Source organism: Magallana gigas, chromosome 1, assembly GCF_963853765.1.
Source record: "Magallana gigas chromosome 1, xbMagGiga1.1, whole genome shotgun sequence".
In the NCBI taxonomy this organism is placed as follows: domain Eukaryota; kingdom Metazoa; phylum Mollusca; class Bivalvia; order Ostreida; family Ostreidae; genus Magallana; species Magallana gigas.
In genome coordinates, this window is record NC_088853.1 from 75,598,254 (window position 1) to 75,626,117 (window position 27,864).

Here is a 27,864-nt window from a genome sequence, read left to right on the forward strand (position 1 = left end):
AGCATAAATAAACAGTTTCTAACATTTAACCCATTCATTTTAGGTCTACAACTGGAATTTTAAGTTTAACGTTCAAAATGTTTACAAAGCAAAGAATTGTAAGCTCTGTAAATCGCTTAAAACTCAACAAATGATACTCAAATTTTGGTTGCCTATTTAAAATGCCTTGATGAAACATTGCAAACATTAAAATCTGGAAAATGATTTTTGACCAAAATCGTGACCATGCCCCTTTAATTAATAAACTTCGTTTTATTAACGAAGTATATTAACGAGAATTAGCAGGATAACGTAAATAAATACTGATACTGTCAATTTCTAGACTGCATTCCAAAGACATGACGTTGCTAGTCACGTGACACTGTCTTTATATCTGATTGGATAACAGGTAAGTGACGTCTGCATAAGTTGTAAACATAGCTGATTTTGACAGAAGCATGCCATTCGTTTACGACGATATCTATGAAATTTGTAAAAATAGGCGATTTCTGATTGATTGGCTACAAACAAAAGGTATGTTGGGGAATTTTAACGGTTTATGTGACCATTGTTCGGAGGGATCGCTACATTTAGTAGAAGATAAATCGTACAGTAAAGACGGTGTAGTGTGGCGTTGCACGAATAGAAAATGCAACAAAAAAGTGTCCGTTAGAGAAGGATCCTGGTTTTCAGGGAGCCACCTACTTTTGAAACAAATTGTAAAACTCACTTATTATTGGGTCTACGATCTTCCCAACGACTTTATTTCCAGGGAACTGCGCATAGGAAGTGATCACACTGTTGTTGACTGGAAGAATTTTTCAAGGGAAGTGTGTTTATCAATTTTGAAATTAGATAACGAAAAAATCGGGGGACCCGGTCGAACAGTTGAGATCGATGAGAGTAAATTTGGGAAACGTAAATACCACCGAGGTAAGAGAGTTGCACTGTGTGGGATTTTGGAGGAATAGAGAGGGAAACTAAAAAGTGTTTCTTTGAAGTTGTGGAAGACAGGAGCGCCAACACGTTAATTCCTATTATAAAGAAATACATACTACCAGGTACAACCATTCTATCGGACTGTTGGAAGGCCTTTTCGTCTATTGAAAGTGAGGGATACCAACACCTTACAGTAAACCATTCCATCGAATTCAAAAACAAAGAAACTGGCGCATGTACAAATACTATAGAATCAACTTGGAATGCAGTCAAGAAATCCCTACCCTAAACTGGAACTGTGAAATCTCTATATGACTCATACTTCATAGAATACTGTATAAGAAAGAAATACCTACAAAATACCGACGATAAATTTACAACCTTTTTGAAACTTGTTAAACGCGTTTTCCCCTGTAAAAAAAGAACCCCTCTAACGGAATTACAACTTAATCAACCCACCTCATTGTCTCAAGAAACGTTAAATGGAAGCCTTGACTTATTTGATTGAAGGTAAGTTTATATATAAAACAATCTAATAAGGTAAGTTTATATATAAAACAATCTATATGATCTGGGGATGCCTCCACTCAAATTTGAGCTTTCCTGGCCTAATACTTTTGAGAAGAAGACTTTTAAAGATTTTCTCTATATATAAGAATGTATCCCCCATTGTGGCCCCGCCCTACCCCCAGGGACCATGATTTGAACAAACTTGAATCTACATTATCTGAGGATGGTTACACGCCAATTTGAGATTTCTTGGCCAAATAGTTATTAAAAGAAATTTTTTAAAAGATTTTCTCGATATACTCTTATGTAAAAATTGATCCCCCAATTGTGGCCCCACCCTACCCCCGGGGACTATGATTTAAAGAAACGTGAATCTACACTACCTGAGGATGCTTCCATTTTAGCTTATCTGGCCTAATAGATTTTGAGAATAAGATTTTTAAAGATTTTCTCTATCTTTATTCCTAAGTAAAACTTGATCCCCCAATTGTGGCACCACCCTACCCCCGGGGATCATGATTTGAACAGACTTAAATCTACACTACCTGAGGATGCTTCCATTTTAATTTGAGCTTTTCTGGCCAAATAGTTTTTGAGAAGAGGATTTTTAAAGATTTTCTCTATATATTCCTATTTAAAACACGATCCCCCTATTGTGGCCCCACCCTACCCCCGGGGACCATGATTAAAACAAACTTGAATCTACACTACCTGAGGATGCTTCCACTCAAAGTTGAGCTTTTCTGGCCAAATAGTTTTTGAGAAGGGGATTTTTAAAGATTTCTCTATATATTCCTATTTAAACCACGATCCCCCAATTGTGGCCCCACCCTACCCCCGGGGACCATAATTTAAACAAACTTGAATCTACACTACCTGAGGATGCTTCCACTCAAAGTTGAGCTTTCCTGGCCTAATAGTTTTTGAGAAGAAGATTTTTAAAGATTTTCTCTATATATTCCTATGTAAAACTTGATCTCCCAATTGTGGCCCCACCCTACCCCTGGGGATCATGATTTGAACAATTTTGAATCTACACTTCCTGAGGATGCTTCCATTTAAATTTGAGCTTTTCTGGCCTAATAGTTTTTGAGAAGAAGATTTTTAAAGATTTTCTCTATATATTCCTATGTTAAACTTGATCCCCCTCTTGTGGCCCCTCCCTACCCCCGGGGACCATGATTTGAACAAACGTGAATCTACACTACCTGAGGATGCCTCCACACAAGTTTAAGCTTTTCCGGCTGAATTGTTATTGAGAAGAAGATTTTTGAAAAATACTAACAAATTTTTAATAATTCTCAATTATCTCCCCTTTAAAAAGGGCGTGGCACTTCATTTGAACAAACTTGAATCCCCTTCACCTAGTGGCGCTTTGTGCCAAATTTGGTTGAAATCTGTCCAGTGGTTCTTGAGAAGAAGATGAAAATGTGAAAAGTTAACAACGACGACGACGACAACGACAGACAACGGACAAATTGTGATCAGAAAAGCTCACTTGAGCCTTTGGCTCAGGTGAGCTAAAAACGCGCTAATTTTTTATACAGTTATCCAAAGACGTTGATGACATCATAATGAAATTTAAACGTAATAAAATTACGTCATTACGACCGTAAGTTTTTACTTAGGGATATCGCTTCTATTATGTCTGGTTCTATCGATTAATTCGATGATATTTCTTCGGATGAAAGTTTTGTTGACGACGAGTCAAGTTCTGAGAGCCTCACTGTAGATTCGTCTGACGATGACAGCGATGATGAAAAAATTCAATCACCTGTACTTGACCCGCTAGCACCCCATTGGTCATCTGTGTTAGACGCCGTTGATGTTCCGCCTTTTTTGTGCGATGTGGGACCGTTCCACTCTCTACCGACCACGGCAAACGAGAAGGATTTCTTTGAGTTATTGTTCAGTGAAAGCTGTTTGCATCAAATAACCGAAGGAACAAATAAGCATGCAGCTGAAGTACAGCAGAGAAAAGGTATAATTATTTTTACCTAAAAGGTTTTTTTTAATTGTTTAAAAAACTGTTTTATCTTACGTTAAGATTTTACCATAAAACAGATCTCAATTTCTTTCTTTTGTAAAAATGACAAAAACTAGAAACTCTGTAGAAAAAAAAACCGTCATATTTTGACTTTATAAAATTAAGACATGGTTTTGCACATTTAATAATCCTCTCTCTCTCACATATATAAATAATCAAATAAACACTAATTATTGTTTATAAACATAAATTGTTTTAGTTTTGTTTTTGTTTGAGATTATAATCACACTGATTTTAATACACGCACCTGTGTTTACCGCATTTAAAATATATGTTACAGTCTTAGGAATAAAACACCGATTTGTCTTCACTAATATTTTCTTAATTAATTTTGCTGTGAAGATCTTTGGAAAGGAAAATTAATTCATAATGATAACATCTCCCCTTTATGCTGCAGTATCAGTCACCAGCCTTTATATTTTATACAAACCTCGCAAACATCAGACTATCGACGAAGGAATGATTGCCTACAAAGGTCGACATAAGGTCTATAGAGTAAATTTCTTTTTTATCGAAAAAATAAATAAATTTTAAAACCAATTTCATGATATTAAATTAATTTGTGGTACTTTACATGACGCTATTGGTACATTTTACATATAAATAACTTTAATAAATTTTCTAGGCAAAGCAGTACATTCCGTCGAAACCAGCCAGATGGGGCTTAAAAGTATGGCTGCGATGCGATAGTCTGACTGGATTCTGCCACCAGTTTGATCTTTACCTGGGCAGAGAGCAGTATCGAGGGGTAGCAGTCGGACAAGCAGTCGTAGAAAAGCTAACCGCTGGCCTGGAAAACAAAAACTTCCACATCTTCTACGAAAGCTTTTTTACCTCGGTGTCACTTGCTAAATCATTGCTTTCTCAGAAAATATTCACATGCGGAACCATCGTCCGAAATAGGAAAGGATTTCCTGCAGATTTGAAAAATGTTCCAAACATGATACAAGGCGATTTTTTGATAAGGTATGATTATACATTTACGCGATGTCTTGACGATCAGAGCTTTTTGTGCAGTGAATGTGTCTATACATGTTTTACAGTGTATGTTTTTTTTTTTTAAATTAACATGATGTGCACAATAAATTATTACATTACTTGTTTTTTATAAGTTGTGAATGATTGAAATTGATTTTTGGGGAGTTGATTGAAATTGATTTTTGGGGAGTTGATTTTAATTAACTCTCCTATGCAATAACTCTGACAAACCGAAACTGAAACAGTGTTTGGACCTAAGCACAAATCATCACCGCTGACAGAGTTAGTCCTTGAAAATAATCGATAAATTCTGCTGAAGCATTTTTTTAAAAGGAAACTTATTTATAAATACCTTATAAATTGTCAGATTTTAAAAAGTACGAACAATTTAGAAGTTTTTTGCAGTCGTATGTATTCCTACGCCAGAGTTCAATAGTCTCGTTCAACCATCGGCTGTCTCCGTACATCTCCGACAAGCAGAGAGTCAGTCTATATTTAGAGGTCGCATCATTAAGCTATCACGTGACCTGGTATCTCTTACTTGTAGGAGATTAACGGAGACAGCCGAGCATCTGGTTGAACGAGAATAGAGTTCATTAATGGTTGGATCCATACACTTTTTGAAATATTTTGAATACCAATACATAGTTTGATGAAATCAATTCGATTTTTTAATATAACACAACATGATTCATAAGAGGTTTTCTTGAAATTCTTGTCGGAAAAGTCCGAGAATCCATATTGCAAAAATGTGCGTTATTCAAATGGAGATTATAAACTACTTGCCAAGCAAAATACCATATCGTTGATTTTAAGATAGATAATAATCGATAAAATAAACTCACGTCAGTACTTCAGTACTTTGATTTTTAATTGTGGGGATTTCGATGTCACGGGGTCCAGCTTAACTCAAATTAAAAATAGTTATGCTAAAATATTACATGACATTACATATTACATAGCATTTAAAATATATTTCATGATGAAATATTAATTCATATCATAATCCTTCTTAGTTTTTCGTATTCCGCTATCCACCTTCTCATATCTTGTAATGTGTGCACAGGTAAGATTGAAATTTGACGGCGACCTTGTGGATGGAAAGTAAACTAGTTGCTGTACTCTCAATCGCCGCATCACCCCTGGATAGGAGTACTAACGCATCCAGGAGATTAAAAGACGGAACAGTCATTTCTGTTTCTCGCCTGGAAAGTGTTGGCCTCTATCAACAATATTTCCGAGGTGTTGACATATTTGACCAATTAAGATCAAAGTACCCCGTCGGCAGACCAAGTAAAAAATGGTGGAAATACGTCTTGCATTTTCTCATCAACACTGCTATCATTAACGCATATATTATCATGAAAAAGAGCCTGCCAAGTCTACCTAAAAAGAAGTATCGACAGCTTGACTACCGCATTGCGCTTGCACAGCAACTGATTGGTAAATTCCGCACACCCGTTAAGGCAACCTCGAGGAAAATCGTGCATCCAACCCTACGTTCCACAAGCTTTCGAAAATATCAGTAAAAAGGTCATATTGCAAAAACTGTTCTAAATCAACTCCCAAGAAGAGGAAAGACACGTCGTATGGGTGTGTTTAATGCGATGTGCACCTTTGCGGAAAGCAATGCTTTTCTGTATTTCACGGGTTTCTGAACACTGAAGAGTGAGTGCGTGTGTGTATTCAATGGCAATGAAGTTAGCAGTGTATATTGAATTAATTGGACTGCCAGGAATTATTCACAATCAAATTCTTTATAATGATGTAATATTTTGTAATTTACAATTAATTTATTGAAATAACTTCTACATTTTACACAGAATGAAACTACGAGTATCTGCAAATTTTCGCTTCCGATTTTAATAAGTTGAAATTTTTTTTAAGCTAGGATAAAAACTTTTTTTTATCTGTTTATGTGAGAAATTTAAAATAACAATATTTCATAGCATTACTCTTTGTTGCAGGTGGTTTAATATATAGATAAGTTTAGATATTATTGAGACATGCTTTATTGAGATTAGTTAGTTACATGTGTGTATTACTCTTAGATGTTTAATTAAGGTCTTCCGTTTCCAACGGAAGACCTTATAGTGATTGTAATGTTTCTTTTTATTAAGGTCTTCCGTTACAACGGAAGACCTTCTAGTGATTGTAATGTTTTTTATTAAGGTCTTCCGTTACAACGGAAGACCTTATAGTGATTGTAATGTTTTTTATTATTATTATTATTATTTTTTTCCCCTTTTTTGTCCACAAGATTTCTCAGAGATGGCTGGATGGATTTTCTTGAAATTTTCAGGACTGATAGAAAACGATAATATCTCTAGGCGTTTTTTTCATTTTTTCAAAATTTTACTTCCTGTCGTCCGTTTCCTGTCCCGCGACAAAAAGCTATGGACAATGAGATCTCAGAAACGATAATGAGTTGAACCTCCAAACTTTGAGGGATTATAGACCTATAGCTGTAAATGTGTTCACACTATTTTGTTTTGTTCGTCGTAACTTCCGGTCGTCACCGGAAGCACTTCAAAAATAACTATTTTTTCGCATAAAATTCATTTTCGATAAAATAAATATATAAGTATAATTCTATGCATAGGTTATCTATGCGATGTTAACTCAACAAAAAATTTCGACTTCCGGTGAGATATCTCAAATATCTCAGGTAGCTTTTTTGAAACACATTTTGTACAAACGAGATCTCAGAAACTATAAGTGATCAAAGCACAAAACCTTCATGGATTATAGACATTTGATTGAAGATGTGTTTAACCGGTTTCGTTTTGTCTTCCGTCACTTCCGGTCCACACAGGAAGAGTTCAAACAAATCGAGCTGTTTATCAGTTTAACTTATTTCCATTGATATTTGTAGTGTGCTGGATGAGAAATGAAGTACAAAGGGCAAGTTTACAAGATATATTAAATACAATTTAGATTGAGCACTTCCGTTTGTCCGTTTCCTGTCCCGCGTTGGAAAAGCTTGTATCAACGAGATCTCAAAAACGGTAAAGACTTGAACATCCAAACTTTGTGGGATGATAGACCCATAGCTGTAGATGTGTTCACACTATTTTGTTTTGTTCGTCGTAACTTCCGGTCGTCACCGGAAGCACTTCAAAAATAACTACTTTTTCGCATAAAATTCTTTTTCCATAAAATAAATATATAAGTATAAATCTATGCATAGGTTGTCTATGCGATGTTAACTCAACAAAAAAATTCGACTTCCGGTGAGATATCTCAAATATATCTATGTAGCTTTTTTGAAACACATTTTGTACAAACGAGATCTCAGAAACTATAAGCGATCAAAGCACAAAACTTTCATGGATGATAGACATTTGATTGAAGATGTGTTTAAACGGTTTCGTTTTGTCTTCCGTCACTTCCGGTCCACACAGGAAGAGTTCAAACAAATCGAGCTGTTTATCAGTTTAACTGTTTTCCTTTGATATTTGTAGTGAAGTCGATGAACAATTAAGTAGAAAGGGCAAGTACAAAAAAAATATTAATTACAATTTACATTGAGCACTTCCGTTTGTCCGTTTCCTGTCCCGAGACAAAAACCTTGATTCCTGGAGATCTCAAAAACGGTAACGACTTGAACGATCAAACTTTGTGGGATGATAGACCTATGTATGTACATGTGTTTACACTATTTTGTTTTGTTCGGCGTAGCTTCTGGTCGTCACCGGAAGCACTTCAAAAATTTGTTTTATTCATTTTACATAAAATGAAAATATCAGTATACAATCTTACATATGTCATCTATATAATTTTAAATTGGCAAATAAATTTTACTTCCGGTGAGATATCTCAAATATCTCTATGTAGCTTTTCTTTTTACAAATTTGATGTCCGCAATATTTTCGTCATTGTAAGTGATTGAGACACGAATCTTTCATAGATTGTTTGATAGAATTTTGATTGGGGATGTGTTTAACGGGTTTAATTTTGTCAACTGTCTCTTCCGGTTCTTACCGGAAGGGTTCAAACAAATCCTGTTTTTAACAAGTTTAGCTGACTTTTTTGGAATTTCATCTAGCCTGATAAACAGTGATGTACATTAAGCAAATGTACGAGAAATACCAGCTTTTGTTTTTACTAATCACTTTCGTTCGTCCGTTTCGGTCCCGAGACAAAAAATATTGTTTCAAAGAGATCTTAGATTTGGCAGAGTCGTGAACAACCAAACTTTGAGGCAAGATTGACATATGAATGTACAAATGGTTAACAATTTTGTTTAGATCGGCGTTGCTTCTGGTCGTCACAGAAAGTACTTCAAAAATTGATTTCTTTTTCATTCTCGTTGTTTTATATGTAAGTATCGTCTGGATATATCATTCACAATAATTATCATATCCATTTTTTTTTCTATGTGAGAGAAGCAATGTCTTACAGTTAAATTGATACATGTATATCAAAACGGAAGACCTCTTTGTTGCTTTTGCAACAAGTGTCTAGTTATTAAGGTCTTCCGTTTCCAACGGAAGACCTTATTGTTATTGCTTTGTTTCTTTTCCTCTATTATTATTATTCTTTTTTTTTTTCTCCCACGTTTTCTCAAAAACGCTTCAGCCGATTTTGATAAAACTTTCAGATCTTGTTTATGACAAAATTTGTAAGAAAAGTACGTGGGATTTTTTTGGTCGTCACTTCCGGTCCCGAGATATTAAAGATTTTATGTTTTTGCTTGTTCACGAGTTTTCTCCAAAAGTATTTAAGATAGAACTTTCAAATTTTCAGGGATGGTAGAAAGTGTCCAGCCGCAGTGTACTACGCATATCCGAACGTCCGCCGTCACTTCCGGTCGTCACCGGAAGGAAACAAAAAAAGTCATTTTTTAACTTTTTTGTTTTGAAAATTTTTTTCTGTTACTATTCGATAGAGGCACATAAATCACCTCAGAATATGAAATCCGTTTTAAAATCGATTCACGCATTATCGAGATTTTAGGCTTCAAAGTTTTGAAGCGAGAGTCCGCGTAGCTCAGTCGCTTAAGTGGTGGACTTGTGCCCAGGCGACCCGGGTTCAGTTCCCGAGTGTCGTACGTTTTTTCTTTCTTAATTGTGGTTTGTTTTACGATTTTATCTTGAAAATGATGGTTTAAAATGTTTTCCGTTTAAATTTTATCATAAATTTAAATAATATCGGGGGTTTTTTTTCACTACAAATATAGAGCCCGGTTAGAAATACCGTTAATTTCCTGCTTTGTGACAGTCTTTTTTTTATCAGCAGGTATCTAAATTCAGGCGCTCGTAGCATAGCCGGCATCAAAGTCATGCCGTCGAAGCACCCCTGTAATACGACCGCATTAGAGCTTGCCGGGTCGCTTTGCCGGCATCAAAGAAATGCCGCCATCTCAGTGACAATATGCTTATGTTTCAATTATTATACATGACTTAAAACTGAGGGTTGTTAAATGTTTCTCCACATACGTGGATACATATATTATTTGATTTTGAATTCATTTAAACGTACTTAGTCTATAGTCCTACTGTCCTACCTTGAAAATATATCACAAATGAATAATTATTATAATAAAATAGTCTACATACAATTGTGTATGGAATACAGATACATATTAGGGGCCTTAATATAACGTGTCTGTATCAATACTAACGTATTGCTTTGAGCAAGGGATTGTGTATTTATAATTTATTTCTGTACCTTCAAATAAATGTATACCCTTGCATGCGTATGACAACTTTGTATGTGTAATATCAGATGTTCCTTCCATTGTAACTTACTATGCTTACTTAACAGTACAATACCTTTATATTTCATCCATTATTTGTTATATTCATGTTGTTTTATTGTTTTAATGCATACCCCCCCCCCCTCCCCGAAGGCCTTTGATTGGTGAATAAACACACACTGCAGAGACTTTAATGAATTCACACGGAAGATTTCGACACTTGCATAATATGTAGACGACAACATGCGCGGATCAAGAGGGGTTTGGAGGGGCAGCCCCCCCCCCCCCTAAAAAATGAAAATTTATAAATTTACATATAGTAAAATTATCGCAAATATGCCTCGGACACCCCCCCCCCCCACCCACCCGGCAAACTCAATTATCCTGCGAACACCCCCCCCCCCCCTTCCTGGAAAAATTTTCTGGATCCGCGCATGGACATTCACACCTTACCTGATCAAACTGTCTTATAAGTTGCCACCTTGTTAGTTTTCATGCAAGAGGCAAAAAAAAAAATCTCCTGTATTTTAAAATTCTATAAGGTAGTTAATATGAAAACAATTATTCTTCATCATTTAAGTTTGTTCTTTTAAAAGATTTTAATGTGTAATTTTTTTCGTAACATTTGTCTGATAATTGGATGTACGTGTGCCAAGTTACATATCAAACGATTTATTTTTTTGTTCCAAAGCTGGTTGCGGAGGGGGTGAGGCAGTAACGTCCACATTTGTCATAGGAACTATGATGCACGTCGTCGGCGGTGAATCCGCTTTTAAAGCATGTAAACATATGTACACCCCCTCTTAACTTTACCGATCTATGATATGCAGTGTTTCTAAATTTATTCAATTTGTCGTCTTTTTTTACGAAGGAAATTATTCTTTTAATTTGAAACACAGGCGATGAAATTCATATGCGTCATCCGAAACACTTTTAGTACGCGTTACTAAAAATGATGTGTGACGTCAGCTTGTTTACATAAGATCGAGTCTACGCAGTTTCAGAGCAAACTGCAAAACTTTCATAACTGTTTGCTGTTGTAAGAATTACCAAACTTCTAGGACGTGTTCCCAGCTCAAGAAATCACTGTAAGTATGTTGTGCACATCGAAGTCGATGTTTTAATGTTATACCTATGAGCTTTGCGAGCGAGTGTACCATACCATGACCTACCTTTAAATAATGGCAATAAATTGTTGAAACTGTAGAGTACAGTTTGTTTTTATTTTCAATATAACTTTTTCATAAATTTAAACGATATTGTTTCGATTGTAAAAGGGACATATAAACTATATAGATTATGCATCTCCGATTGAAAGGAAGCTGGTGCTGATTGTCTAATCAAATGCTGGAAAACTAGTCTAATTAAATTGTTTGCCATGTTAGTTATAGCAGGTCCAGTACAATCTCTTGATTTAGCTATATAGCTTGAATAAGCTATATAGCTTTATATAGCTATTCAGAGTAGCTTTATTTAGCTATATTGTCATACATTTTTCTTAAATTCATATTTATTTCAGCATGTATAAAAAATCGCACTCTAGTGCAGTGATAGTTTTTAACTTTGAACTGTTCTGTAAACAATGCATGTAAAGATTACTCATCAAATTGTGTCTCCTTAGGAGACTTTACACTAACTTCTAAAAGTTTTAGGGCAATTGTGGTGGACAGTTATTAAAACAATGGAAATGGTTTTTTTTTTGCTTGATATTGTTTAAAAGCTGCAACTTTAAAACTATCTTTAAATAGAATTACTTTACTAATGGTCAATAATGTAAATATGAGAAGATAGTTAATTGCGATTTTTTGTTTATTTCTTATAATTAACATTTTGGTGAATAACTGCATTTTCAAGCTATTCTGAATAGCTAAAAAAAGCTATATAGCTAAATATAGAGATTGTACTGGACCTGTATAGTTTGTCTCACATTATTGCTTCCATCACTTTTTGATGATTTTTAATAAAAATACACAAACCTGTGAAAGAAATACGGTTGAAAACGATAAAAAGGAAAATATCCAAGATATCTTCATTGACACATTTTGATTTTTCACTCATTACAGTTCTAAAGTAAAACAAATTTCTTACGGATTTTTGTAATGGGAAATGTTTACTTCTTTTTGCCATTCGGAACTCACTCAGAAAACCTCACAGTTTTTCAACGTTATTATCTGGGCTATTTCATAGCTTATGCAATGCAAAATCCCTGGACTTTCTATTTTGGTTTGAGTATTAAAGCCTCAAGCGATAGAGGGGTCATTTCAAAACAGATAATCTGGACATTTTTCATATTAGTGGATGAACTCAGTTTGAGCTAAAAGGTATTTGTGATTATCGAAATATTAAGCAAAAAGTGGTAGAAGCAAAAACTCAAGACACAGTTTAGTTGAGTAATAACAGCATTATGTGCATTTTGGTTTCCAATAACATTGATTTCTGTTGTATATATAGTTCTTAGATATGAAATCAAAGAGGGGGAGGTGGGGATAATTAGTTATTGAAGCTGCTTTTGTCAAAATGGAGTTATGGAGCATAGTGTAAATACTTTTATTATATACCCATCAATTTTCCCTTCTTGATACAAAGTGTGTGATGGGAATGGGTTTCTGATTCCGTATTACAACTCTCTGAAACTGGTGACGTAGTACACATTAAATACTCATTATTGTCTTTATTTTAGCGCATTTTAAAAGAGTTTGTATATTAAAATAGCTTTATTGTATAATTAAACGTCTTATAGATAGTTTTTGTAATAAAAACATTGAAATTGACATATATTTATCATCGTAACAGTAACTTATCCAAATAGCCGAATCACGTCTCAGCTATGTGTGGATCATCAGATCAAACTCGATGCTTTGTGTCTCGTTTGATCTGATAATATGCACTTGGCAACTCAACGTGATCCAACCCTTTGGATCAAGTTACTGTTATAATAATATTTATGATTTAATTCTGAAATAAAGATTCCTAATTGTTACATGTATACAGTGGCAGCAACTTTATTGTTGACAAAAGACACGCAAGATTCTGATACACGAACGATCACGCACGATACACGAACGATCACGCACGATACACGGACGATCACTAACTTACTGAATTTTTACGATAAATGAACCAAAACGATAAAACACGCAACCGAACGATTCTACACCAATAAACACGCAAAATCAAAATTAATTTTTAAGATTAGAATTAAGGAAACATATTGCTTTAATTTGTATTGTTTTTTGTTTGCGTTTTATTGAAAAGCGGCATGTACTTTAGTCATGCACTCAGTCTGTTTTATATTTTATGAGTAAACAATTTTACACATTCATACACAAATATATAGGATTCACACACAAATTAATTTTTTTGTCTCCATAACAAATATTAACTTCTGTCATAAGTAAAAGAAAATTAAGTGTAAAAGAAATGAAGATAATACATAAACTATACTAAATGATTTCCAAACAAGTTGACTGTTTATGTAATCCAATTTCCTTGCGTACAATTTAATTATTCGGAATACTGGTAAATTTGTTACCTTGTTTCATAGAATTTCGATTTTTCACGTCCAATATTTTCATAATTTACTAACAGTATATAATTGATTTATTTCTATATATTCTAAATTTTAAAGCATCTAAATAAATCTTATTTCAAATGTTTATACAATGTGTCAGATAGGAATGGGCATTTAAAAGAAAAATGTTGAGAATATTTGTTTAGTTTAAAACGGGGAATATGTAAGCTTGAGCGCTTTCATTCAACGAGTCGCTCTTGCTAATATGTTTAAAATTATGTGTCAAGACACATGGATGCTTGATAAAGGCTGATTATAAAATTATGCAAAAGTAACTCGACCGAATGAAGGATCGAATGAGCTATGGAAATACTTACTAAATGTATTTAACGACGAAAGAGAGAATGACTGTTAACAACTGTCAATGTTCTTCTATAAAAAAAAAGTTAAGAATTCACATTGTTTTACAAAAATTACTTGTCGTTGTTTTAAGAATAAATCCTGGCATTCCGTAAAAAAGTAACAAAACGAAAAAAACGCAAGATCACGCACGGTAAATAACGCAAACCAATTTTCCTGATACACACACGATCCCACACATTACAGGAACGATCACCAACGTTACACGAACTATTTAACACGATTGGCTTGTCAACAATAACGTTGTTACCACTGTATGCCTGTCTATAACACATCATATAGATTGATGATCATCTCTTCCCAAGTCAAAGCTTTCTGATCTGCTCCGGTTCTCACAGTTCTTGAAAATATGCAATCATATCCATCTTATCTTTTTTGTGTCCGACTGATATTTTCATAGCGGTAATAAGGTCGAGAGTCTCCAAACTGTGTCAGTTTTTGCTTCTTACAGGGAAGGTGTATCTGGTTTATATCTTTAATGACCAAATTCCTTACACAAACCATTTTTAGCTGAAGGAAATTCAAGTTTGTTAAAATAAAGAAACACACCCTCATTCAAGGGGAGATAATTAATATTCATTCAAAAATTATGGGCATTTTTAGGTCACCTGGTCTCTCGGATGACCTATTGCAAATGGTCTTTCTGCATCACCGTGCGTAATGTGTCGTCCGTTAACAATTTAACATTTTTAACTTTTTTAAACTACAAGGTCAATTGTTACCATTTATAGAAGCATCTCTATGGTAACTGGAGTCTAAATTGTAAAATTCATGGCTTTGACCACCCTCAGGGCCTTATGGGGGGAATTATACAAAAAAGTCAAAATTTTAAAAAAATTTCCTCTCTACTCCCACAATGTGGGAAACAAAATAATTGCATTGTTATAATACTTGAAACCTTCTACGAAGTTGTGAAATTCATGGCCCCTGGGTCAGTGGTTCAGACCCTAGGTTGGGGCCAATATGGCCGTATAGTAAAAATGTATTAAATTTTAGAAAATCTTCTTCTCTACTCCCATACATATCATTCTGAGAAAAACTAAAATGCATGGATATGATGTCCACAAAGTCATCTATCTAAATTGTAAAATTATTCACCCCTGGGTTAGGGGGTAAGACCCTAGTGTAAGGTTAATATGGCCACATAGTGAAAATGTATTGATTTAATAAAATTTATAGTTCACTTCAACAGAATGTTCAAAATGAGCTTTTCTGATCACCTGTTGACTGTCGTCTATCTGTCTGTCTCTCCATCTATGTCTGTAAACTTTTAACATTTTTGACTTCTTCTCTAGAACCACTGGATCGAATTGAACCAAACTTGGTACAAAGGATTCTTATGGAAATGGAATTCTAAATTGTTAAAATATAGGGCGTGATCCTTTTTTAAAGGGAAATAAAAATGAAATAGTGAAAAAAGGCTTTGTGTCTTAAAAAATCTTCTCAAGAACCACTGCACCAGAAATGCCATTATTTACAACAAAGTTTAAGTATATAATTGAAGATTCTAAATCGTTAAAATCATAACCCCAAGACCAATATTGGTTCAAATTTTAACATAGAAATATATTAGGAAAAATGGTTAAAAATTTTCTTATTAAGAACTACAATGCAACAATTTATAATATTACTATACAAACATTTTCAGATAGTGTAGATTCTAAATTGTTAAAATTGTGACCCTGGGACCAATACCGAGACCCCTAGAGGGGTTCACTTTAACATAGAAATATAAAGGGAAAGTGTTTTAAAATCATCTTCTCTAGAACTTCAATGCTACAATCTTTGAGATTACTATACAAGCATCCTCAGATAGTGTAAATTCTAAGTAATCAAAATCTGGACCCCTGGACCAATACTGGGGCCCCAAAAGGGGTTGAAATTTACATAGAAATATACAGTACAGGACTGGCAGACCCAACCTAGCACCACAGCAGACCCAACTAAACCTTGGGTTTACTGTCAGGTTTTACTTGGGGTTTAGTTGGAGTCTGCTTTAAATTAAAACTTTGCATTCACTCAGGGTTTACTTTGGGTCTACTCGGGGTTTACTTTGGGTTTATTTGGGATTTGCTTTTGTGGTCCACTTTATGCACTGAAGTGTGAAGCAGACCCGTCTTTTATCTTGCCACTTTACCGTTTGCATATTCCAAATACATATGTAGCATCTGCTTTCAGGAGTCTACTTCTGTTCACTCTGGGTCTACTCTGTGTCAGAGATGGGGTCAATTACATTGGAAAGTAATTAATAAAATTACAATTACTTGCTTAAAACCTTCAATTAAACTACCATTACCATTACAAGGATTTTCAAATATAATTAATTAAATTACAATTACTTTGCAAATGTAATTAGTTAAATTACACATTACATTTGAGAAAAATACATTTATTGAATTTAAGCAGATATTATTGACCTGTACAAATTTTGTCATGAAAATTTACTAATGATTTAGCTACAACACCTACACGTTTACAGTTTCATTTAATGATTATTTATTGTTCAGTATCCATGTCCCTTATTCACACCGATTTCTTTTTATTTCACATATACTGCAGACATACAATGCATAATTATGATGTTTCAAATATAAAAATTCGGAAGTGTTTATTTTATTTTAGAGATTTTGGGAAGAGAGAGAGAGAGAGAGAGAGAGAGAGAGAGAGAAAGAGAGAGAGAATGTCAAGTAAAATGTCAAGTAAAAATTGGATTCCAAATGTTCCAGTGAGTATTAAAAATATCAAACCTACACCTATTATGTTTAAAAGTCTTTTCTGGGATACAAAAAGTAAACATTTATCTCCCCTAATTTTTTTTATAATTTGGAAATACAGGCTAGATAAATCTTAGGTACATGTAATTGTTATCAAAACGCATTTCACACCTATTGGTCATTAAGGGAACCCAAGATTTGGCAACAAAAACTTTAAAATAGGCAAAGTGGCATTTAAAAAGCATGATTTAAAAGTTTATACAATTCAAATAACATTAATTTTATTTGTAAAATAAACAGATTTTTTTTTTATTCAAACATGTACTTGGAAAAATTAATTATTCCAATAAAATAAAAAAAATTTAAGGTAAAAGAGATTGAGCATAACATCAAAATTATTTGGTCCCAAAGAAACTCCCAAAGATAAATTATATTAGAAATATTGATATTTGGCATAAATTTAGGAACCTCATGATATGTTAAAAAGTTTATATAAGAAAAAGTACAAGTATATTAAGTCAAATGCATTTAAGTACTCTTCCTAATTTGATCTTCTATTTGTATTGTTTTATACTTTTGTACTATTGGAAGTATGGGGAACAAAGGATAGTGGACAGCTTTCTTATTTATATACACAATCATCAGAGTGTAACTGAAAAGTAATTTGAATTACAAGCCTTTTTTTAAGTAATTAATTAAATTACCATTACTGTAATTGAAAAATAGATCAATTACACATTAAATTCAATTACTTCAAAATTTGTAATCAATTACACTCAATTATTGTACAAATTACCATTACCCCATCCCTGCTCTGTGTTTACTTTGGGTTTACTCTGGGTCTGCTCGTGTAAACATGGAGTAAACCTTGAGCAGACCCTGAAAGAGGTCTACTATCTGATAGGTGGCTGAGTCTGGTCAGTACTGTATAGGGAAAATGTTTAAAAATCTTATTCTCAAGAACTACAATGCTACAATCTGTTAGTTATTATTATACCCCCGCTCCGAAGGAGAGGGGGTATACTGTTTTACCCTTGTGTGTCTGTCTGTCTGTCCGTCCGTCCGTCCGTCCGTCTGTCTGTCTGTCCGTCTGTCTGTCCGTCCGTAACAAAAATTTCTGTCGCATTTATCTCAGCAACTATTTATCGCAGATGCTTGAAATTTTAACACAGTGTTTGTTAAGGAGTGCCATATCGTGGGATATATTTTTGTACCAATCGGACGTCAACTTCCTGTTAAATGACGACTTTGCTTATCTTTTAACCAAAATTTTCAAACAAATTTTCGTCAAAGATTTCTCAGCAACTATCTTTCGCAGATGCGTGAAATTTTAACACAGTGTTTGTTAAGGCATGCCATATCGTGGGATATATTTTTGTACCAATCGGACGTCAACTTCCTGTTAAATGACGACTTTGCTTATTTTTTAACCAAAATTTTCAAACAAATTTTCGTCAAAGATTTCTCAGCAACTGTTTATCGCAGATGCTTGAAATTTTTACACAGTATTTGTATAGGCATGCCATATCGTGGGATATATTTTTGTACCAATCAGACGTCATCTTCCTGTTAAATGACGACTTTGTTTATTTTTAAACCAAATTTTCAAACAAATTTTCGTCAAAGATTTTTCAGCAACTGTTTATCGCAGATGCTTGAAATTTTTACACACTATTTGTTTAGGCATGCCATATCGTGGGATATATTTCTGTACCAATCGGGTGTCAACTTCCTGTTAAATGACGACTTTGTTTATTTTTAGCCAACATTTTCAAACAAATTTCCGTCAAAGATGTCTCAGCAGCTATTTATCGCAGATGCTTGGAATTTTAACACACTATTTGTTTTGGCATGCCATATTGTGGTATATATTTTTGTATCAATCGGACGTCAACTTCCTGTTAAATAATGACTTTGTTTATTTTTTGCCAAAATTTTCAAACAAATTTTCGATTTCTCAGCAGCTATTTATCGGAGATGCTTGAAATTTTTACACAGTGTTTTTTAAGGCATGCCATATCATGGGATATATTTTTGTACTAATCGGACGTCATCTTCCTGTTAAATGAGTACTTTGTTTATTTTAGCCAAAATTTTCAAACAAATTTTCCTCAAAGATTTCTCAGCAGCTATTTATCGCAGATGCTTGAAATTTTAACACATTATTTGTTTAGGCATGCCATATTGTGGGATATATTTCTGTACCAATCGGATGCCAGCTTTCTGTTAAATGTCGACTTTGCTTATTTTGCATATTCACATCAGAGCGGGGGTATCACTAGTGAGCATTGGCTCACAGATATCTTGTTGATTCAATTTTTAATGAATTTGAATAGATGATGCAACTTGTGTTCTGATGCACTCCACAAGCATGGATGCTGAATCAGAGCCATGGTTCAAAAACCATTTGGCTAGAAAAGCTTAATTGAACTTTGTGTTGAAGCATCCTCAGATACACTACGCAGCTAAGGTCAATGCGGTTTGCCAATTTACAGTGAGTCCTTGTGGTGTGAAATTGATTGTGGTTTATCATAGATAACTCCAGTAAAACTGTGCATCGTTCAGATGCCTACTCGTGCATCCACGCCGTCTTGGTTTTCTGAATTCAAATTCAAGTGAATACTGTTTGTCTTTAAGGTACCTCACTCTTTCAAGACTTATACTTGTTAAGTCACTATATCATGCAATTTAAATGAATATATTAATAAATTACAAATATATTTCTGAATTATGAAGTTAAATTAAAGTCGGGAACAAGATTTTCAAATGTATGAACAAACAATGGAACCCGAAAGTGAAAGTATATATAGCAATGCACATGCACATATAATGCACACTTGATTTAAATAGCTTAACTGGGCCATGTGCATGGGTGTCAACATTTTGTATTGTATATGAAGAACACTTAAATGTGATGTGTACAGGGTGTAGGTAAAATAAGAATAAATATGATAAAAGATTTGCAATTTTTAACAGAAAATTTGATGTTCAGCGACAATCGGAGGTTTTTACAGAAATAATACAGTATAAAATAAACCCATTTGACATTGCAATTTAATGGATTAAAACCAAACAAAAGACAACTTATAAGTGACTTCTTTTATATTACTTAAAATCATATGTTAAGTTTCCAATCATAACATTTATAATTGTCCACCATATTGGTTTTGTGCTACACCCAACAACACATGCACCTGACTCGGTGTAGAAAATTGTACACTAGGCGTACACCAAAATACTACACCACTGCCCTTGATTTACAAAAGTGTACACTGTGTACACCATTTTGAAAAATCAAGTGCATCCATATTTATTGCATTCATTTTAGTTTGACTCACTTTAATTATTTTATTTGTGGACTTAAGGGAAGGAAAATTTTAATCAAGTTGCTTCTTTATAGCTACACAATTTCAGGCAATATTATATTGAGGGGAAATCTTTACAAAGGAAATATGTGAAAATTATCTGCTATAGTGTTGATACTTAATTTATCAAAACTGATTCCATAAAATTATGGGACGCCAAAGTTTCAAACTTTGGTATAGTAAATAATATGGAAACTTGACATTTTGTCAACAACGCCAATGCTAGAATATTGTGATGCTTACACCTAATTGATCTGTTTATCAACCTAAGGCAAATCAAATGTTGTCCTGTGCCTAATCAACAACTAATGTTTAATGATTATTAAAACAAATTCCTTCAGATAATTATTGATATGATTACATTTTTAATTATATATAAAACATATAATCCAATAATTAACTGAATTGATGTTGATCAGTAATATAAATCAAATTGGTCTTTTTAATTACATGTATGCCTAAAAAGTTTTATTCCAAAAAAACAATAATTTGATCTACACAATCAAATGATCTTGAATATTTATATATAAGCTGCTTAAGATGGAATAACACACCTGGAAAAAGTCATTGAAATTAACAGTGAATTGTTTGATTATGAAAGATATAATGATAATTAAACTAATCATGTCAAATAAAGGAAAACTTTGCAGTTTGGGAATAAAAAATGAATATCTAAAAATTTCAATTCAGTAAGTAACAACAAAAGCCACTGCAGGATTCAAACTCGGGATGTACGCATTACAAGTCTGACACTTTATCCACTCTGCTATGGAGTAAGTTACATGTTGCTGTCGATAAAATCCTTTAAATAAAACAAAATGTCGTTTCAATCAGAAGTCAGCCATTTTGTGATGATGTCTTATTTCACTTTTAAAAAATACACCAGGGACCAATACAACAGACTGTAAAGAATAAAAAATGCTGCGAAAATTGAAAAAAAATTGTTAGGAAAAAAAAATTATCTGTTTTGATTTTTCCCCACATTATAACAAGTTATCAACTAATAAAATTTTAAAACAAGTAATTAACTAAGAAAATTTAAGTCAACGATTGTCGTGACAGAGTAATTATCAAGTTCTTGAAAACTTGTTGACATCCCTATTAAAAAGATTAAGAACTGAAATGCTACAAGTTGGAATATTATTATGTATGAAAGCATCATAATTCTTTTTGACACAACAACTAATGAAACAACACTGATTGAAATATTTGTATTGACTTTATAAAGCTGCTTTGATTAGAGTTCGCTGCTTTGATTAGAGTTCGCTGCTTTGATTAGAGGTACAACTATTGTACTCAGGTGAACAATATGGCCAAAGGGCTTCTTGCTGAAAAGATGATAATAGTGTATAATTAAGAACTTAAGTTTATACACACGTTTAAGATACTATATATCTATTTGAATGAGAATTAAACAATCTTTGAATTTTAGGGCTTTAATATTGAAATAAACTTTTGTTGTTTTTTTTTGTGTTTTGTTGTTGTTGTTGGTTTTTTTTTTTTGGGGGGGGGGGACAAGCCCAGCCTTGTGCTTTGATTTCTTTTGAACTTGTATATTAAAAAAAACTTGTGATTTATTGATGGACATGCATTTGGAATTAGAAGGGATTGAAGTTTGTTCATTTTAAAACGCCATTGTTTTAAATTGAAAAGAATTTTAGAAAAAAAAAAGAAAATGTTCTAATGTATATGTATGAAAGAATTCTCATGGTCTAACTTTACAATATGTTTTCTTTTATTTTGATTTAATTGGGTAAGAGTACATTGAGAAAAAATAACGCTAAGTCTTTAAATCACTTTTAGCCTGTAAATGGCATTGGGGAACATATGCTGCTTCAGAATAAAGAACCTTGCATTTAATCACAAAGGGTTTTTTTTTTTTGTCATTTTGTAGATGCCAAGACGTAAAACACTTGAAGGCAGGAAGCAGAGGGAGAAACAAAAAATGAGAATGAGGCAGAAGAGACAGCAGTCTCAGGGCCCAGACACTCCTCCCAATGAGCTGGTTTTAGAGTCCAGTGTTCCTGTTGGACCAGTGGATGGAGCAATCTCAGCTCCCCCGAGTAATTTTCTCGGGCAGGTTCCAATGGGGTTTCCTCAAAGTAAAAAACCCCTGGCCAGAGTGCAGGCCTCTCTTCGCGAGAGAATGCACTCACCTGCCCCGAGGTTGCCATCTCCTCGGGGAAGTCGTCTGTTTGTCCGTGAACAGGACAAGGCACCGTCCCCTGACTCCCCAGTGTGGGTTTGTGCTCCACCGAGGGCACCTGGACCGGACACCGTGCACGTGTCCGATTCAGCAGGTCAGGCGCAGCTGGATACCTCCAGGGAGGAGGAGACCAGCAGTATACTAAAAGATGAGGAAACCTTAACGACAAACAAAACGGATACTGAACGAAAAACAAAACGTATTCTGAACGAAGACAAGATACTAGAAACTATATATGAGAACCACAACAATGATATTTCAGAGGAAATATATAATAACAAACACAATGAGATAGCAAAGAATATGTATACTGATCAGGACATTGAGATAACAAATAATATGATAGAGAACCAATGCATAAACGTTTCAGAGAATATGTATGATAGCCATGATCAGAGATCAAAGAATCTGTATGAGAATGAAGAGAATATGAATGGGAAACAAGTGAATGCCATATATGTTAATCTGTATCAGAATCAACAGACGAGTACAATGAAGGATATAAATGATAAAACAGAAAACGAGAATTGTCTCAAAAGAAATAAAAATGATAGAAGAGGGATAAAGAGGCAAAGGAATTTTATTTCACCACAAAGGAGTTACTTGGAAGGAAAGCCCAATGACGATGAATTTGCTTGTGGGAAAAAATTGAAAGTGTCCTCTAAATTTCCAAGTAATGAACACTTTCGTTTTGTTTCCAATAAAGTTATTCAAGGTTCATTCCATCAGGGAGACGTAATGTTTGGAGAAAATGCAGGTACTCAGTGTGTTGCAAATTGTCTGGCAAGTATTTCTTATCACAAAATGAAAAACGTAATGTATTGGACATCAGAAGACTTGGACAAAATACTTATAACAGGCAATGAACTGTACACTTTTCTGCAAAGAAGTTCATCAATAAGTAATAGATACTTGTTGGTAGAGGAACTACCACAACTCTTTGAATGTTTCGGTATGACATATGTTTTCAAAGCAGATGAGCCTCTGATCAGTGTGATTTTGCCTAGTAAGGAAGTGAATTATGCAGATTTTCATGCCTTGCCACTGAATGAAGCATTAGAAATATCTCTTGGAGAGACGGATGGTTGTTTTGTTTGTTATGGAGGAAACTCTTTTGTAATTGGCAAATTTGAACATGGTTTTTTTCTGTTTGATTCCCACTCAAGGTCTATTGATGGAATGGTAAATGAAAATGGGAAAAGCACAAGAATTCTTTTAGCTGATCTGGGGCAGGTCTATATGCATCTTCATTCCTTAGCTTTTTCAATGGGATACTCACAGAACGTGCTTTGTAATTTAACTGGGGTGTATTGCAAAACTACTGATTTGACGAACACACAGAGAGAATTTGAATCGTTTGGTTTGACTGTTGGTGGAGAAAAAAAATCAGAAGGGAACAATGAAGAGTTTCAGAATGATGATTTCATAATTTTATCCCATGAAATCGAACGCTTTACGTTTTTGCCTCTAAATGAAGATGTCAAAAGGAATCTGTGTAAAGACCTGAATGTTCCTTTAATACGCATTGAAAATGTGAATATCGCTCAAGATATAGAAAAAGAATTAACTTCACCCGAAACAGAAAAAAAAATTATTGGAGATGGGAATTGCTTCTTTAGAGCAGTATCTTTCAGTGTGTCAAACTCAGATGATTTCCATAGTACCATTCGGAGTGCTCTTTGCGCACACATGATGGCAAATCAAGAGTTATTTAAAACATTTTTACGTAATGGAGAGGAGTCTATTGAGAATCATCTTTCTGCTTCTTCTATGACACAAGAAGGAACATGGGCAACTGAGGTAGAGATTTTGGCAATGGCACACTTCTTAAGAGTTGATATCTTTACGTATTCTGGAGGTAGATGGGTGAAGTTTTCGGGGGACATGGTTACCAAGTGTCTGAACAAGAGACGTGGAGCAATTTATTTACATCATTTACATCAAAACCATTACAATGTCGTGGTTTCTATGCATGTCAACTCGGATAGTAATGAAACAGGACTTGTGCATGGAAAAATAGGAGAACATGTTATACAAAAGAGGAATATTAAAAGATCTTCATCAAGATTGACCTCTTATGAAAAGCAAAAAGACATAAAGAGAGAAAAATATAATCACAACACAGAATTTCGAAGCAAGAAATTAGCTGCAGCAGCCCTCAAGTATAGAGAACACAAGAGTTACCAATCATCTGTGAAGGAAAAATACAGAGAAAAGTATAGGTCTGATAACAAAGTCAGAGAAAGAAGCAAGAAGTTGTATGACAAAGATAGATATGTTAAGAGAGAGATAAGCAAAAAGATAAGCAAAAAAAAGTACAAGTATAATGATGCCCATAGAGATGACCTTAAAGCAAAGAGCACAGAGAAATACAGGAGAAACACCTCGCATAGAGAAGATGTAAAAATGAGAAGTAAAGAGAAATATAGGACAGATCCTTTACACAAAGAGGAGATGAAGAAGAGAAGTATAACCAAATACCAATCAGATGATAAACACAGAGAAAATGTTAAGAATAGGAGTAAGCAGATCTACAAAAGTGATGAAGCTCACAGAAAGCGTGTGAATTCTGCAAGTACTTGGAGATATAATACCGATGAATCATACAGGAAAAGAAATCTAAGGAAAAGGTCAGTGAAGTATGAAACAGATGAAGCCTTCAGGTCAAAAGCGAAAGTCTATAGTAAGGAAATGTATGCATCAAGTACTTCTGTCAGACTAAAGAAAAAAGATGCAGTAATACAGCAAAGAAGAGCAAAAAGTCAAAAACTAGAGAACGAAGAGGAAGTAGCAAACTTATTTAAGTGTAAAGTAAAGGAAGGCATTGATTACATATGTTGTTCTTGCAATCGACTCTTATTTCAAAATCAAGTCCAAAGATGCAATCCAAATACTTATGAGAAGAACACAGAAGCAGCATTAGCAGCCGAGGTCAGCATTCAGGAAAAGTATTTCCATCAGTGTTCAGAGGTTTGCCTTCCAAATTGTACAAAATCATCATTGTGGATTTGCTTTACCTGTCATAGGAAGATTCTTAATGGGAAAATTCCAGCAGAGGCGACAGTGAACAATTTGTTTTTAGAAGATATTCCGAAGGAACTCTCTGATTTGAATTGCCTCGAAAGACACCTAATTGCATTGCAGATACCTTTTATGAAGGTAATGGGGCTTCCTCATGGTGGTCAAAGGAATGTTCATGGACCAGTTGTGTGTGTGCCATCAGACATGAAAAAGGTAACAAGTCTACCACTTAAGGAAGATGAAAATTTGTTGTTGCGTGTTAAATTGAAAAGGAAATTGAATTACAAAGGATATTTTGAATATCAGTTTGTAGACCCAAAGCATGTTTTTGCTGCCTTAGATTATTTGAAACAGAATAACAAATGGTATACAAATGTAACAATAGACAAGAATTGGAAAGAAAATGATTATGATGAAGTTGCAGACATCACTGAGGAAATACAACTAGATGATGAAGAAAATCAGGTAGCTACTGATACTTGTTTACAGCCATTAGATGTTGCACAGGAAGTTTTGGATCATTATTTTGATGACATATACAATATTGCACCTGGTGAAGGTAAGAATCCAGTACGTATGTTGCAAGAACCAGGAAACGAAGCTAAATCCTTCCCATATCTTTTCCCAAGCGGAAAGTTTTCGTGGAATGACGAGAGGTCGGAAAGGATAACGTTATCTAGATATTTCAACAACCGGTTAATGAATGCAGATAACCGATTTGCTAAAGATACAAGTTACATTTTCTTCAGCCAGTATTTATCAGAACTGAATCAAGTTATTGAAAAAACTCAAATCTCAATTCGAAAATCTGTCACAAAGATTGGTAGTGAGAAATTAGTTACACCAGACATGTTACAAGACCCTGACGCCCTTTCAAAGCTATTAAGAAATGACGAGGCATTACGGTTTATGCAACCTATTCGTGGAACACCAGCATATTGGTCAGCAGCCCAAAAAGATCTCTTCGCAATGCTTCGGCAGTTGGGAATACCTACGTGGTTTTGTTCTTTCTCTGCTGCAGAACATAGATGGAATGATGCTATTAGAACAATTTTACGACAACAGAATGACCACAGAGATCCAGATTTGTTGGATTGGTCTGAAAAAAATGAAGTACTGAGAAGTAATCCAGTTACTGTTGCAAGGATGTTTGAGCACAGGTTCCACATGTTTCAGAGAGATGTCATTTTATCACCATCGGAACCGATTGGAAAAGTTGTAGACTTTTTTCAGAGAGTTGAGTTTCAACAAAGAGGATCACCTCACATGCATTGCTTATATTGGGTTGAAAACTCTCCTAAAATTGATCAAGATGGCGAAAAGGCAGTTTGTAATTTCATTGATAAATATGTAACCTGCGCAGTTCCTTCAGAGGAAGAAGACGCTGAGTTAAGAAACATTGTGCTAGCCGTTCAACAACACAGTAAAAAACACTCAAAGTCATGCAGAAAGAAAGGCTCAGAATGCAGGTTTAATTTTCCTAGACCGCCTTCCGTGCGCACATTCATCACTTCACCTGAAACTGATGAAATTGATAAAAATATTGAAGCAGAAACAAAAAGCGAGGCACAGAAAACCGTTGCTAAAGATATGCTTATGCGTGTTTGGGATCAAATGCAACTCGACAACAATTCTTCAAGGACAGTAGAGGATATTTTCAATGCATTGGGATTGACGCAAGAACAATACGAAACAGCATATAACATGATTACGAAAAAGAAGGCAATTGTTCTTAAAAGAGAACCATGTGAGCTTTGGACCAACCAGTACAACTCGTGTCTTTTAAGGTGCTGGGATGCAAACATGGATATTCAATTTGTTTTGGATCCATTTAGCTGCATAGTTTATATCATTTCTTATATTTCAAAGTCCGAAAGAGAAATGGGGATGTTGCTTAAACAAACAAAGATTGAAGCTGAGGAAGGGAACTGTGAAGCACGCCAAACATTGAAGAAAATTGGCTCTGCGTACTTGAAACACCGGGAAGTGAGTGCACAAGAGGCTGTGTATCGTGTCTGTAATTTGAAAATGAAAGAGTGTTCAAGGAAGGTAGTTTTTGTACCAGTGGGAGAAAACCCAACCCGTTTAAGCAAACCGCTTTCTCAGATAAAACAAAAGACACATAAGAAGAAAGAAGAGACAAATCAGGAGGAAAATGAGGAGGAGGAGGATATATGGATGACAAACATTGTTGAAAGGTACGAACATCGACCGAACAAAACAATGTTTCATGACATGTGTTTGGCTGAATTCTGTTCAGAATACCGCGTTCTTGCAAAATCGCAGGTTCCGAAGACTCCAAATGAAAATGTATTCGAATTGCAGAATTCAAAGGGATTTATACAAAAGAGAACAAGAACAAAACCAGCTGTTATCAGATACCCAAGGTTTAGGGTTGACAAAATGTCTGAAAAATATTATCAGTGTCTCCTACAGCTCTTCCTGCCTCACGAGAGAGCAACTCAATTAAAAC

The 27,864-nt window shown here is 34.4% G+C and overlaps 1 protein-coding gene and 1 pseudogene across 1 annotated transcript; both read left to right on the top strand.

Annotated features, from left to right (window-relative positions):
- The first annotated feature begins 290 nt into the window (after positions 1-290).
- On the top strand, positions 291-1,221 carry LOC136274144 (uncharacterized; annotated as a pseudogene).
- A 2,302-nt stretch (positions 1,222-3,523) lies between these two features.
- Positions 3,524-6,492, top strand: LOC117680480 (piggyBac transposable element-derived protein 4-like). The gene is made up of 3 exons (XM_066078602.1): positions 3,524-3,970; positions 4,101-4,491; positions 5,531-6,492. The coding sequence occupies exons 1-3, from the start codon at positions 3,845-3,847 to the stop codon at positions 5,980-5,982; spliced, it is 969 nt and encodes a 322-aa protein (XP_065934674.1). The 5' UTR covers positions 3,524-3,844; the 3' UTR covers positions 5,983-6,492.
- The last annotated feature ends 21,372 nt before the right edge of the window (positions 6,493-27,864 follow it).